Raw genomic sequence first — 15933 nt, 5'->3', positions numbered from 1 at the left:
GATCCCCCGCATTGGGTAGGCTGGATTGTGCTTCAACAGTGGAACCCATGGGTGAAACAAGCAACACCTGAGGTGTCCCATGTGATGGGCCAGTTTCGCCATTGTTGCCACCACATATGGAAGCAACAGCCTGCAGATGGCTGGCTGTGGCCATAAGCATCTGTAGACATTCATAAAATATGGCCAGCTCCTCCTGCATCCACACACAGCATGCACACATCCTTTCTATTATACTACTAATTTAACTACGATAAGAAACTGAAAAAGCTAAGCAGATGACTTGCTAGTCTCTTGGTGTTTCATCAATGGAATACTGATGTCTGACAGCTGTGATCAAAAGTCACTGGTCCTCCAAAACAATCAAATGACAACTGGACTACAGACTGAATGAATGTACATGTTACAGTTACTACAACATCATACTATCCCTCTCAAATATTAAAAAAAAAAAAAGTGTAAGGAATCTAAGGATTAAACTGTGCAATCACACAAAAAGATGCAAAAAATTTAAGAATCAAACTGTGAAAGCAAACAGAAAAGCTAAACATGTGACTTGAAAGTCTCCTGGTGCTTCAGCAATGAAGGCTGACAGCTGACAGCAGTGAAGCCATTATTTAACAAGTTCTGAAAAAAAAAAAAATTGTAGGACACTATATGGAAATATGTGTTTTCAGAATTTTTCAAAAAACTCTGGAAAAGTTGTTGCAATTTGTATCCAAACATTCATACATAATTTAATATCACATTAACTCTATTATGCATGCAGAAATGCAAGAGTACAATATGTGTCATCAGTGAATTTGCACAGAAAATGTGCTTATTGTTAACCAAGTTCTAAAAGGTTATAGGAGTTTCCTGTGACTTTATGAAGAAAATTGACTATATGGACCACCCTCCACTGATCTATGAAGAAAGAGATATGGAAATAAATGTAGTGCTGTGAATTAGTTCAAATTGTATTTAACAGAGAGAAAGCAAATGTAGTTGCAACATTAGGTACAGGGAATTATTTCTTGGACTAGAATAGTATTTTATATGGAGTCCACACAGTTCTGTGTTTGGCCAAATATTGTTTTTGCTTTATATAAATCATTTACCCCTAAGTATCATTTTCCATTCATTTTTATTTTTAGATGCATATCTCTGCTCATTGAAAATGAGATGCCTTACAAGATCCCCAAAAAGTTAGATATGTCCTTAACAGCTTGGAACACTGTCTTGACCTAAGTGGATTAAAGCTGAACATGACAAATACCAACCTAACGCAATTTAAAACTAAACAGCAAAAGACAAATAACAACCAAATTTTCCATAAAAATCGGGATGTTAAAAAAGCAGATTCTACTAAATTTAGGGGGATATTTCTTTAAAAAATACCATGGGCTTCACTTGTAAAACAAGTTTAATGACTATGGATTTGCAATGACAATACTGTTCTACGTAAGTGACATGGACACATGAAAAATGTTTTTTACAACTGTTTGAGTCTGTTATAAGATATGTAATTACATTTTTGGGAATGCAAGTAGTATAAGCAGAATATTATTACTACAAAAATCTATTAGAAATCGGTGGATTCATGCTCACCCCTATTTCGGTTCAAATGGCTCTGAGCACTATGGGACTTAACATCTGAGGACATCAGTCCCCTAGAACATAGAACTACTTTAACCTAACTAACCTAAAGACATCACACACATGCATTCCCGAGGCAGGATTCGAACATGCGACCGTAGCAGTCGCGCGGTTCCGGACTGAAGCATCTAGAACCGCTCGGCCACACTCCTATTTTGGTTTCTAAATGTTTTTATTATACTGTGTAGTTACACTTATGTTTATCTTTATGGATAACAATTCAGAATTTTTTATACGCCATCACTTCCAACGAAAATATGATATTAGAAACAAATATATATTAAATTGCTATGCACATGTTCTGCAGTATATGGCTATAAAATACTAACAGAGTAAAAGGAAAAAATTCTACAATATGGAACTAGTATTGTTGAAGAGGAAGTCACATCCAATCTTGATACAAAATTGTTTTTATTGAGTTACAGAATTTTTAGATTATGACAGATCTGCCTTTATAGTATTGTGATAAGCTTGGTCTGCTGGTTGTAAATTAGTATTAATTAAGATTTCCGGACACTCTATGTGTCTCTGTCATATCAGTTATATTGACAAGTTATCTGTACATTCAATTAATGATTTATGTGTATATGTATAAAATAATGTAATTCTGATTATGTTTTTGTAATTTGTGCACACCCTCACTTCTTTTACCAATGGATGTTCTTATCTCAGCTGCAGTAGGTATAGATATATACTACACTTGACTCTATTGACTGAAATTCAGTATATTACAGTAACCAAACACTTATAGTCATTCGCACTGGTAAATGAAATAGTAGAAATGAAGTTCACAAACAAAGCACTCACAACAAAGACAGTATCGACATGCCAAGGTGTCTATTAGCAAAGACACAAAACAGCTTCCCAATGGTGGCCCTAAAATTGTTTAATGATCGACCTGATCACATTCAGTCTTTACCATGGGAGCAGTTTAAAACAACTATTTTGTGTAAGCTAAAAGAGCAACCCTTCTACAATACTGAAGAATTCTTCTTCTTATGGCAAGATGGCCGCCGAGTAAGTGACGCCAGAAACCATTTCCAGAAAGTTAAGTGATTTAGACAGGAATATAATTTAGTTTAACGCCGACAACAAATTAAATACGTGCATTAGTGTATCGTTTAGTCTTGCCGTTAAAGGTTTGACTTTTCTTTGCGTAGTTTTTCAGAAAACACGAAAAGATCGTAACTTCGCGAAGTCGCGCTTAGGCTTAAATTTTGTAAACGTGTTTATTCCTTGTTTCACGGTAATTTAACTAGTTTCTCGGTAACAAATAAGTAAACTACCGTAAATAGCGAATAACTTCATTGTTTTAATACAGATTTCAGAAAAACAGCGTAACTTTATATCAGAAACTTGCTTATATACATTTGTTTATAGGCCTAATTCTCGTAACGTTTTTGGAGAATCAAAGTTAAAGTATCTCGTTTAATTGTCCTTTTTTTCATTCCATCGAGTGAAATATATAATAAATAGCGTATACCTTCATTGTTTTAATGCAGATCTCAGAAATACAGTGGAATTTTAAATCAGAAACTTGCTTATATACATTTGTGAATAGGCTTAATTCTTGTAACGTCCTTTTTGATTTTCGGTAATTTAATTGATTTATTCTAGCTAAAGTATTATTTTTGCCATGAGTGAGAAGTGCCTGACTTGCCGTAGAATTGTTAGTTCCGGGGTTTGGTGTGATGGATGCAGTAGTTTTTTTCACTGGGGGGACTGCAGTGGCGTGGGTGTTGGGAAAGTGGATCAGGCTCATCAGTGGTTATGTAGGATTTGCAGCAGAGATAGGAAGATAGTGGAACAGGAGGGGAAAATTGCTGCCCTTCAGGCTGAGCTAGATCAGGCTAGGGAAGATCTGGACAGGTTAAGGAGGGAGAAGGGCAAAGAGAGGTGGGAAGTGGCAACAGGTAGCAGAAGGAACAGGCCTAGAACTAAGTCTGACAGTTTTGTGGTGAATGTCAAAAATAAGTTTGACCTGTTGCTTCAGTTAGAAACTGATGAGCCTCAAGCAGAGGTAGGTGTAGACAGGACACAACAAACTTTCAATAGGAAATTGAAAAAGAATGTAGGAAAGTCATGGAAAAGGAAGAAAGTTTTGTTGTTAGGCAGTTCTCATGCCAGAGGTGTAGGCCAACTTCTGCAGGAGGAATTAGGACCAGAATACCAGGTCACAAATTTTTTCAAACCAAGTGCTAGTCTGGATCAGGTGACAGATGATTTAGGTTCACTCTGTAAAGGATTTACCAGGGAAGACACCGTGGTTATTGTGGGAGGGCCAGGGAACAGCATCGACAGAGATCCTGGGTACAGTATAGAGTGTGACCTGGTAAAGATTGCGTCGGCATCAAGACACACCAATGTTGAATTTGTATCTGTCCTGAGACGCCATGACCGGCCTCATTTGAACTCTTCTGTTGGGAGAGTTAATTTGGAGTTGGAACGGCTGCTTGGGTCGGGTGCGGGGGCTCATATTGGTGTGGTTCCTGTTGATTATCTCAGTAGGTGGGACTATACCAGGCACAGCCTACATCTCAACAGGAAAGGGAAGGGGAAACTGGCTGGGGTAATAGCAGGAAATTTAAGGGGGGGAGGCACTGCCATGAATGGTAAAATACCAGATGTTACAGGTGTTGGAGCAGCACCTTTTTTAGGATAGGTAAGACAGAAAGATGTCAAGTTCTATGAGAGGTTAGGATTGAAACAAATCTTCAGTTTAGGAAAGAAATTAAACAGCACAATTCTAGCACATTGGATCACCAATCACAGCTGTCAATTACAAATTTTCACCAATCACCAGAAATTTTATCTCCACCAAGTTGTATCTCAGTCCTAGGTAATTGCATTAATGAATTAAAGTCACCCAACCCAGTTGACATAATCTGCCTCTCTGAACACCATGTGACCACTGGTATAGGAACTAGAACTAAGCACAATGAGAAACTCAGACAGGAGAGTACTGCAAATGTTAGAATTAGGAAAGATTCTCATAAAAGTATAATTAAAAATAATGTAAGTATATTTCATCAAAATATTGGGAGTTTAAAGAATAAAGTAGATGAGCTTCTGGTTTGTTTAGAAGATTTAGAAGCTGAGAATGAAATAGATATACTATGCCTGTCTGAGCATCACATTGTTACTGATATGGATAAGGTAAATGTAAGTGGATATAAGCTCTCTGCACATGTAATGAGAGAAAATATGGAGAAAGGAGGAGTTGCCATATATGTCAAAAGTTATCATTGTGCAAAAAGTATAGAAACAAAAAAGTTTTGTGTAGAGAAACATATAGAAGCATGTGCCTGTGAGCTTAAATTAAAGAAAGGCACATTTATAATTGTAACTGTATATAGGTCCCCATCAGGAAATTTTAATCCATTTCTGAAAAATTTGGACTCCTTGTTGTGCTATCTGTCAGACAGAGGGAAGCAAATTATTATTTGTGGGGACTTCAATGTAGATTCTCTGAAAGAGGGTAATAGGAAAAATGACCTTGAAGTATTACTGGGTTCTTTCAATTTGACACCCGTTATTGATTTTCCTACTCGGGTGGTAAAGGATAGCAGCTCACTGATAGATAACTTCTTTATAGACCAAGATAAGTTTAACCAGATAAATGCTCAGCCTGTTGAGAATGGTCTTTCTGATCATGGTGCACAGCTAGTTACAATATATGACATAGCTCCATTCAGCAATACTAAACAGTCCTCCAAAGTAGTAAGTTCAGTCAACGATTTAACAATTGCAAATTTCAGGGAAAGCCTACAGCAGTTAGACTGGGATGAGGTGTACCGTGAACCTGATGCCAATTTAAAATATAATTTATTTCATGACATTTTTGTAAATGCATTTGAAAACTGCTTCCCAAAGAAAATAGTTAAATATACTCGTAAGAAACTTTGTAACAAACCATGGCTTACTAAGGGTATAAAAATATCTTGTAACCGGAAAAGGGAAATGTATCTGACAGCAAGAAAGAGTAGTGACCCAGAAACTATCAAACATTATAAAAACTACTGTGTTATATTAAGAAAAGTTATTAAAAAATCCAGAAGTATGTGTATCATGTCTGAAATCAGCTACTCTGATAATAAAATTAAAACAATTTGGAATATTATTAAATGAGAAACAGGTCAACCAAGAGCAGAGGAAGACAGTATTACCATCAAATTGAATGAAAACTTTACGAACAAAAAGTCAGAAGTTGAAAATATTTTTAATAATCATTTTCTAAATGTTGTGGATATAGTAGGATCCAGGTGTTCATTAGAAGATGCTAGGCTGTTAATGGAAGAGGCCATACCTATGCAATTTGATACAATTGAAATCTCACCCACTTCTCCCTCTGAAATTAGGAAAATAATAAACTTGCTTAAAAGCAAAAACTCACATGGAATTGATGGCATTTCCAGGAAAATACTAAAAGCTTGTTCTCAACAGATAAGTAAGATTCTCAGCCACCTGTGTAATAGCTCTCTGGAACAGGGCATTTTCCCTGATAGACTGAAATATGCTATTGTTATACCTTTGCATAAAAAGGGGGATAGATCTGATGTCAACAATTACCGTCCAATCTCCCTTCTAACAGCTTTATCCAAAATTTTTGAGAAAGTAATGTATTCAAGAGTAGCTTCACATATCTGTAAAAATGAAGTACTAACAAAATGTCAGTTTGGTTTCCAGAAAGGTTTTTCAACAGAAAATACCATATATGCTTTCACCAGTCAAATTTTGAATGATCTGAATAACCGAACACCACCCATTGGGATTTTTTGTGATCTCTCAAAGGCTTTTGATAGTGTAAATCATGAAATTCTGCTAGACAAGCTCAAGTATTGTGACATGAGTGGGACAGTGCACAAATGGTTTAATTCGTACCTAACTGGAAGAGTGCAGAAAGTTGAAATAAGTAGTTCTCGTAACATGCAAAGATCAGCACGTTCATCAAACTGGGGAACTATCAAGAATGGGGTTCCACAAGGGTCAATCTTGGGTCCTTTGTTGTTCTTATTATATATTAATGACTTGCTATTCTATATTCATGAAGAGGCAAAGTTAGTTCTCTTTGCTGATGATACAAGTATAGTAATCACACCTGACAAACAAGAATTAACTGATGAAATTGTCAATACTGTCTTTCAGAAAATTACTAAGTGGTTCCTTGTAAACGGACTCTCACTGAATTTTGATAAGACACAGTACATACAGTTCCGTACAGTGAATGGTATGACGCCATTAATAAATATAGACCTTAATCAGAAGCATATAGCTAAGGTAGAATATTGCAAATTTTTAGGTGTGTCCATTGATGAGAGATTAAATTGGAAGAAACACATTGATGATCTGCTGAAACGTTTGAGTTCAGCTACTTATGCAATAAGGGTCATTGCAAATTTTGGTGATAAACATCTTAGTAAATTAGCTTACTACGCCTATTTTCACTCATTGCTTTCATATGGCATCATATTTTGGGGTAATTCATCACTGAGGAATAAAGTATTTATTGCACAAAAGCGTGTAATCAGAATAATAGCTGGAGTCCACCCAAGATCATCCTGCAGACATTTATTTAAGGATCTAGGGATATTCACAGTAGCTTCTCAGTATATGTACTCTCTTGTGAAATTTGTTATTAACAACCAAACCCAATTCAAAAGTAATAGCAGTGTGCATAACTACAATACTAGGAGAAAGGATGATCTTCACTATTCAAGATTAAATCTAACTTTGGCACAGAAAGGGGTGAATTATACTGGCACTAAAGTCTTTGGTCACTTACCAAATAGTATCAAAAGTGACAGATAACCAACAAGTATTTAAGAAGAAATTAAAAGAATTTCTGAATGACAACTTCTTCTACTCCATAGAGGAATTTTTAGATATAAATTAAGAAAAAAAATATAAAAAAAATAAAAATAAAAAATAAAGAAAAACAAAAAAACACAAAAAAATAAAGTTGTTATATTAACTTAAGTATGTTGTTAAATTAACCTAATTATGTCATGTATTGGAAAATTTGACTCGTTCCACATCATTACGAAATATCGTATTCATGATCCATGGAACTTGTATTAATCTAATCTAATCTAATCTAATCTAGTAATAGCATAGTGTTTACTTGAGCAGCAGCTCAGTTCTATGACTCCAACAGCAACTGTTATATTTAATTTCATTGTATACTTGTATCTATTTTATAGCTGTGATAGTATAATGTAATTTATAACTTAAATATGTCTTGCAGTATTAAATTACTATCACAGTAGAGTTGTATTCATAAATTATGATAATGTTGTATCTTGTCACTGTCTGTCCAGCTGTGGCTGGTGAATGATATAGAATTCGTTATAAAGGTAATAATAAATTAATAATTTAGAAATCTGACTAAGGTTACTTCTTCTAAGTACATTTAAAAATAAAACTGAAATTGTGGTCTTTCTTTCATTCCATTCATATACAGATGCATGTTGGGTTTATGATAGACTTCTCTGTAAGTCTCTAGATTTCTGCAGACTGAATGGATTAAGCCTGTTGTATTGAAAAGCTGTCTCTCCCTTCCCTTCAGGTACTTACTTCAATCTGTTCTGGTTCAATATCAGGCCTGTCAAGATCTTCTATTTCAAAATTCTTCCATGAATTTATTATGTTTTGTACAGGATCACTTGTGGTATCGACAAGCTGAAAGCCAGTTATGTTTGTCCCACCATGTTGATAAGGCTCCAAATCAATGGTATGCACATCCTGAAACAATAGTGAATGTTATTTCATCACAAAAATATTTTTGTCATGGTTATGTTTTCACAAAACCATCCCCAAAACTTGTTACAAGCTTATCATTAATTATGTTTTTTCTACAGGGAAAAAAGTGCTGAGCTCTATTTGCCAATAGATTCTTATTCTTGTCAGTTATGCGGAGGTATCTATCTTGTGAATACATCTTTGTTATTATGGTGACAAGTGCTGAAGACTTCTGATAAGTCTAGAAACCTGGAGTCTGCCTGTGTACTTTAGTTGGAAATACATAGCTTTGCATGTGAAATTTACAAACTGTGTTTTTGATTGCCACTGATTTTCAACTTGAAACTTTTACAGAATACATTTTACGTAATTCTATGATATATACCTACAGTGATACCCCAAAAGCAACCTTAAAGTGTGTGGTAGATATTACATTATGTACCACTACCTCTCTGACATTTTCTCTTCTATTCCATTGGCTGTTAATGCTTGGTGAGAAAAATAGTCAGTGGCCTGTGTATAAGTTCAAATTTCTCTGATTTATAGTAATGATCATTTCATGGTATATATCTCAATGTAAAATGAAAGTGAATGTGGGCTGGACTATTAGCAAAATTAGCAAAACCTAACACTTGCTTGGGAGGGGGGGGGGGGGGGGGTTGGAAGGGGGCACTGTTACAACAGGTAAAATTCAAGAATTCAAGTGGTTACAAGTGGCAGAGGAACATTTGAACATTTTTTTAGCATTGGATAGAAGAAAGAAACCACAACCACAATCTAATCAATCACTAAATGTATGTTTTTTATTTACAATATATTTCTGAGGTCATCATCACATGGCATTTCTGACGTTTTGTTCAGGTGCATTTATTTATTTTATTTATTTATTTATTTTCAGGTTTCACAGATCCTTGATGTGAGTGTGTTGCTAGGCTGTAGAACATGTCAGATTATTACAATAATAACTGTATGTAAATGGTTATGAAACTCACAATTTAAATCTTATGTAAATATATACAAGAGGTTCAAGTGTTAAAATAGCAATGTAGATCATACTAGTAATGATGGTTACCCAAACAAATTATGTCTCACATTGTAATTCATATAAAAATCAATGTCAACAATTGATGTACAGTGCTACATAGTAATTTCTTACAAGAATGCTTAAAATTAGGCATCTTTTACTAATTATTACATATTGTCAAAAGAAATTCCTGTAAAGAATAAAAAAACTATACAAAAGGTAAAGTTTTTTGTATTTAGTCTTATTCCCAATGACTGATTTAACATGAACTGGATGTTTTTGTATACTTTTATGCTTGAACAATGTACTCCTTTCTGTGCCATACTGACTTTTTTTTATATCTTTGTGAAGATCATGTTTACTTCTTGTATCATGACCATGATACTCACTGTTTGTTCTGTACATTGCACAATTATTGTTCACAAGGCACATAATGAAAAAATGTATTGGCATGGCATGGTGAAGATCCCCAGTTGTTTGAATAAGTTTCTGCAAGAGCATCTAGGGTGGATGCCAACCATAATTTTGATGACACTCTTCTGTGCAATAAAGAGTTTATTTGCTGAGGACTGCTTTCCCCAGAACATCATGCCATACATAATAAGTGATTGGAAATATTCAAAGTACACACTTTTGATTGTTTCCAGGTCACAGACAGATGAAATTGAGCAAATGGCACATACAGCCAAATTCAGTATTTTACACAGGTCAGTTATGTGAACTGACCAGTTTAGAGTGTTGTTAGTGTGTAATCCCAATGAGTTTTGTTAACACTGAGGGACAGACCATTAGAAGTGAACCAGTCTAGAGCTTCTTTGAATATGATGGTAGCAGAGTTATATGGACTGCAGTTTGGTACTTTATCATAAGGATTGTGTCATACATGGTGTAGTGTGCTTTTTGTGTCACACACCAAGGCAGATGATTGATAAAGATTTAGAAAAGTAAGAGACCAAGCACTGAGCACCAAGCCCTGTTGTACTCCACATTTCACTATGCCCCAGTCAGAGCAGGTAGGTACCATTGCAGAATTATTCAGTATTACCTCCTGCCTTCTGTCATATAGATATGATTCAACCCACATCCCTACTTTACCACATAAGCCATAGTGCTTAGCCTTCATAAGTAGAATTTCATGATCTAAATGCTTTAGGCAGTTCACAAAAGTTTCCAACTGGTGACATTTCATTGTTTATTCATTCGAGGAGTTGGTTTGACAAATGAGAAAATGGCACGTTCAGTTGAAATGCCCTTTTAGAATGCAAACTGGTTTTTATTAAAGATGTAACATTTATTAAGATTATCTATTATTGTCTTGATCATGAGTTTCTCTAGAGTTTTAGTAAGACTTGTTAGCAATGAAACTGGCTGGTAGTTGGAAACCTCAGCCTTATTGCCTTTTTTAAACAGTGGCTTAACAATTGTATATTTGAGTTTATTGGGGACAGTACCTTGCTTCATAGACTCATTAAATGTGTGACAGAGAACTTCAAGAATAAATTTGCAGCAGCGCTTCAATACTTTCAGAGATATATTATCCATTTAGCTTATTACCTTTTCAATCTCATTAGGTGTAATATAAGGCACATATATCTGACTAATTCCGTTCTGCACTGCTTTTTGAAGAAGCTTCATGGCTTCAATCATAGATCCTTTACAACCAGTTTTATTCACTGCTGTCAAAAAATGGTTGTGAAAGATATTGGCAACTATATCACCTACATTTACAGTGCTTCCATTATGACACACTTTGATACTGTCTGCATCTTCTGAAATTTTTACTGTCTCCCTTTTGACTACCTCCCAAATAGTTTTCATTTTATTATTTGAGATATTAATTTCAGATTTGGATTTTCTAATTATATTCCTTAGGATTCTACAGTATAATTTGTAGTGCTCCTTATCCTGCAGTTTGTTAGAGTTTCTGGGTGAAACATAAAGCATTCTCTTTGTCTTACAGAATGTTTTGATTCCCTTATTGGGCCATTGTTTCCTGTAATCATTAAGGTTGGTACTTCTTGAAATTCTCTTAGGAAATGCAGCTTCAAAAAGGATAACAAGTTCATTCAGGAATAGGTTAAATTTGGTGTTGACTTTTTAGTCTTATATACTGTGCCCCATTCTAAATGCTGCAAATGTCTGCTGAAGTTTTCTAGATTTTCATTGTTGATTAGTCTAAACAATCTAGTGATAAAACTATTCTGTCAGCAGGGGTTACATCACACATTTTTAATAGCTGCCCATCATAGTCAGAAAGACCATTTAAGATTTGTGTTACACATATGTTATCAGATCTGTTACTGCTTATGAAGATATTGTCAATCAGACTTGTGCAGTCCTTTGTCACTCTCGTGGGAAAGTCAGCGTGTGCTCTCAGATTAAAATAGCATATTACATTCTCAGAATCTGTTCTGTCGTTATTACAAATAAGAAAATTTACACTAAAGTAACCAAGAATGGTAATTTCTTTGGTTTTTGAGAACAGCTGAGTTAATAGTGATTCTACCTGCTTGAGCAATATACTAACCTTTCATGAGGGAGCTCTGGAAACAGTAACCACATAAACAAGCAGAGTATTAAAATGGGACTAACTGCAACAAGCCTCAAAATGTTGACTGATACATTAATTTCTTACATCTATGATGCTGTACGCTATATTATTTTTAATATAGATTATTATTCCACCTTTATCCATTCAGTTCCTGGAGTAATAAGCTGCTCTGTCATTAATTCAAACAGTCAACTGGTCCAGTTTGTTTCTTATACCCATTATATCCTGGTGAAAATGAAGTTTGTGATTTCCTAAACTCTTTGTTCTGATGTCACTGTTGGGTTTCAAATTGCAATTAGAGATTGTCAGAAGAGTACCTTCAGGTTTCTGACTTAAACTAGTCCTGGAATTGAGACCAGGTATCAAAAATCCTGTAGAGTCATGAATTTCATGATTCTTGTTCTTCTTTTGCTTGCCTCTGTTATTGCTGATGATGGTGGACACACATCAGGTGGTGAAGGGTCTTGCAATGCTAAAGATTGTGGGTGGACTAATACTGATGACAGTTCTTGAGCCACTGATGGGAGTTCAACAGCAGATGAAGTTTCTAATGCTGCTGCTGATGAATGCAAGAGGCAGTAGTTGTAGGTTACATGATCACTGTTGCTGCACCTGAAGTTTTTGGTAGTGATCCTGTTGATTCTTTCATTGTTTGCACAGGTATGTTGGTTCTTCCAAACCTACACTGCTGGCAGAGGAATTGACACTATTGAGACTGTGACAAGACTCATAATCTTTTCATAGCCCTTCTTATTGCCAACAAAGAGGTGCAATTCCAAGTCCATATATGCACATGTTCTACCTTAGTAAACAATAACAGTTTTTTTGCTTCAGGGACCCCTCTGTGGGTTTTATTTTCCAAGTAAACTATTGACAAGTACTATTTACTAAGCCTGCCCAGTTAGCCGTGTAGTGTCTAATGCACTGATTTCTGGGCTGGGAAGCGTGCTGGTCCCTGGCACGAATACACCCGGTGGATTAGTGTCGAGGTCTGATGTGCCAGCCAGTCTGTGGATGGCTTTTTAAGGTGGTTTGCCATCTGCCTTGACGAATGTGGACTGGTTCCCCTCATTCCACCTCAGTTACACTATGTTGGTGATTGCTGCACAAACACTTTCTCTACGTACGTGTACACCATAATTACTCTAACACGCAAACATTGAGGTTACATTCCTCTGGTGTGAGACATGTTCTCAGAGGGAAAGGGGGGGGGGGGGAAGGGGGGGAAGGGGTGTCCATTGGGGGCTGAAACGCACAATAACCCTTGGTTAGGTGTGGAGCAGAGGTGGGGTGAGTGGACTGCTGTAACCTGTTGTGAGGTTGTGTACCATTGCCGGCTACAGTGGGGACAAAGCCTCTCCATCGTTTCTAGGTCCCCATTCCATACAATGCAATACTATTTAGTAACCAGAGAGCATATCAATCAATAAAAATTCTCTGTGGAAGCTAAACACTACGAAGTTAAATGTTCTGGAGCAGAGCCACCATTAAATATATATTAAAATATATTTATCAGTAATGTTTTTCAGAATTTAATTTATTTGGAAGCATTTCAAATAATTTACACATCATTTTATGTAATAAAATTCAGATTTCTTAGAACCATTGAAACTGAGAGATGTACAGTTATCCTTGAAATGAAGTTAGCTTCATGTAGCAGAGGTATGGGAGCATGTTTTCTACAGAGTACAGCTCACATGGACTTCTATAAGGCTCAGCTAGCTGAGACTAAGGCAGTCACCTCCACAAAATTTTCACATTCTGCTCCTTACAACAAATGGTTTCAACAAATTGGCTGAAACTTCTCACTTTAATCCCTGTCTTCACATTTCTCTATTATACACACATTAAAAAAGTTTTGCATCACCTCAGTTCCGAGAGTTCCAGAACCTGTACAGAAAATTGGAATAGAGATCAACATAAACATCATTTCCGCCCTTTTTATTGCTCATGAAAACCACACATTGCATGTTGTGCCACCATACAGCAAGACGTTCAGAGGTGGTGGTCCAGATTGTTGTAAACACCAGTACCTCTAATACCCAGTAGCACGTCCTCTTGCTTTGTTGCATGCCTGTATTTATCGTCGCATACTATCCACAAGTTAATCAAGGCACTGTTGGTCCAGATTGTTCCACTCCTCAACAGCGATTCGGCATAGATCCCTCAGGGTGGTTGGTGGGTCATGTCATCCATAAACAGCCCTTTTCAATCTATCCCAGGCATGTTGGGTAGGATTCATGTCTGGAGGACATTCTGGCCACTCTAGTCAAGCGATGTCATTATCCTGAAGGAAATCATTCACAAGATGTGCACAATGGGGGCGCGAATTGTCATCCATGAAGAGAAATGTCTCACCAATATGCTGCCGATATGGTTGCACTCGCATTGACGTATCGTACAACTGTTACAGCGCCTTCAATGACCACCAGCGGTGTACATCAGCCCCACATAGTGCCACCCCAACACAACACGGAACCTGCACCTTACTGCACTCACTGGACAGTGTATCTAAGGCATTCAGCCTGACCGGGTTGCCTCCAAACACATCTCCGATGATTGTCCGGTTGAATGCATATGCAACACTCATTGTTGAACAGAATGGTCCATTCAGCATGTTGTTGGGCCCATCTGTACTGTGGTTCATGGTGTTGTGGTTGCAACGATGGACCTCACCATGGACATCGAGAGTGAAGTTGTGCATCATGCAGCCTATTGCACACAATTTGAATCGTAACACGACATCCTGTGGCTGCACGAAAAGCGCTATTCACTATGGTGGCATTGCTGTCAGCATTCCTCCAAGCCATAATCTCCATATAATAGGCACTGCCCATGCATGGTTGTTTAGATCCTTTGCAAGTTTAGTGACATCTCAGAACTGTCAAAAGGACTGTGTCTGTAAGAGAATATCTGAAGTCAAGGCCTGTCCTCAGGAGATCTGGTAACCGGGGTGATGCAAAACTTTTTTTGATGTGAGAAAATATGGTACTGAATAATTAATTATTAAGTAATTAATAATTTTTCTTAAAAAGTAACAAACTTTTAAAAATTAAGTCCTAACTGCTTTCTCTCACCTGCTCAAATTTTTGGGTTGTCATTTATGAATTCTTATACTGAATACTAACATTTCTGCACTAGTTTCTCATATAAGGCTTTTTCAGTGTTTCTAAAGTTATGCTGAGCAATTCTCTTTGTTCTAAATTTTCATACCCATATAATGTGGAGTTTGAGCATAGAGTTTTAAAAAGTGCAGGCATGAAAGAAAAGGAGCCTGTTCAGGATGGGACAGGAGGCTTCAGAATAGAGGTTTATGAACTTAAAGAGTGAAATTCACTGATTTGTAATATATTCTCAATTTTGGGATACAGATGGGCCAGCCCTGGGGAGGAAGTAGTGTTTGACTGCCAGTATAAGAGGTTTCAATAAAATTAAATGGAATAGGGAGAGAACATGGTTCAATTTCATGTGGCTGGCAGCCAATCACTGTGAACAAGGCTAGAAGCAGACAGCAGAACCTGTCAACTCTATTTGAAGCCTGAAGTCAAAGAGAGCATCTACACTGCACCTTGTCCTACCAAGATGCTCCAGTGAATACACACAGGATTCGTTTCTCACTTTCCCTATTGACTAAATGTGGTAACATGGATATTCAGAAAAAAAGAAGAAAAAGGATCCAAATGCTCATCCTGTGATACCCAGCCACATAGGCCCCAAAGAAGCTCATCCAGGATGTGTGTCACAGATTCAATTGTGAAGCAAAATTTTCAGTTAATCATAAATGAATTAATCCTGGTTACCCAGGCAGAACATATTATGTTACTCTATGATATGTCACAGTTTCTGCAAAGTGTTTTCACAGTGCTGTGCATTCATTGTGATTTCTTGCTTCATGAACTCAATACCGAGCGAGGTAGCGCAGTGGTAGCACACTGGACTCGCATTCGGGTGGACGACAGTTCAATCCCGCGTCCGGCCATCCTCA

At 36.7% G+C, this 15933-nt stretch overlaps 1 protein-coding gene across 2 annotated transcripts in view; it reads right to left on the bottom strand.

Moving 5' to 3' along the window:
• Positions 1 to 15933, bottom strand: part of LOC126248664 (glutamate receptor ionotropic, kainate 2-like) — a 542085-nt gene that overhangs the window by 268826 nt on the left and 257326 nt on the right. For both annotated transcript variants that reach the window (XR_007545524.1, XM_049949880.1), the window contains exon 7: positions 8209 to 8376. Coding sequence is in view for 1 of the 2 variants with exons in the window: in XM_049949880.1 (XP_049805837.1) it covers positions 8209 to 8376 (168 nt within the window). In the remaining variant the exon portion in view is untranslated. The remainder of the gene's footprint in view (positions 1 to 8208; positions 8377 to 15933) is intronic.

Source organism: Schistocerca nitens, chromosome 3, assembly GCF_023898315.1.
Source record: "Schistocerca nitens isolate TAMUIC-IGC-003100 chromosome 3, iqSchNite1.1, whole genome shotgun sequence".
In the NCBI taxonomy this organism is placed as follows: Eukaryota; Metazoa; Arthropoda; class Insecta; order Orthoptera; family Acrididae; genus Schistocerca; species Schistocerca nitens.
The sequence above is the reverse complement of the archived record's forward strand: the minus strand, read 5'-3'. Positions and strand labels throughout refer to the sequence as shown.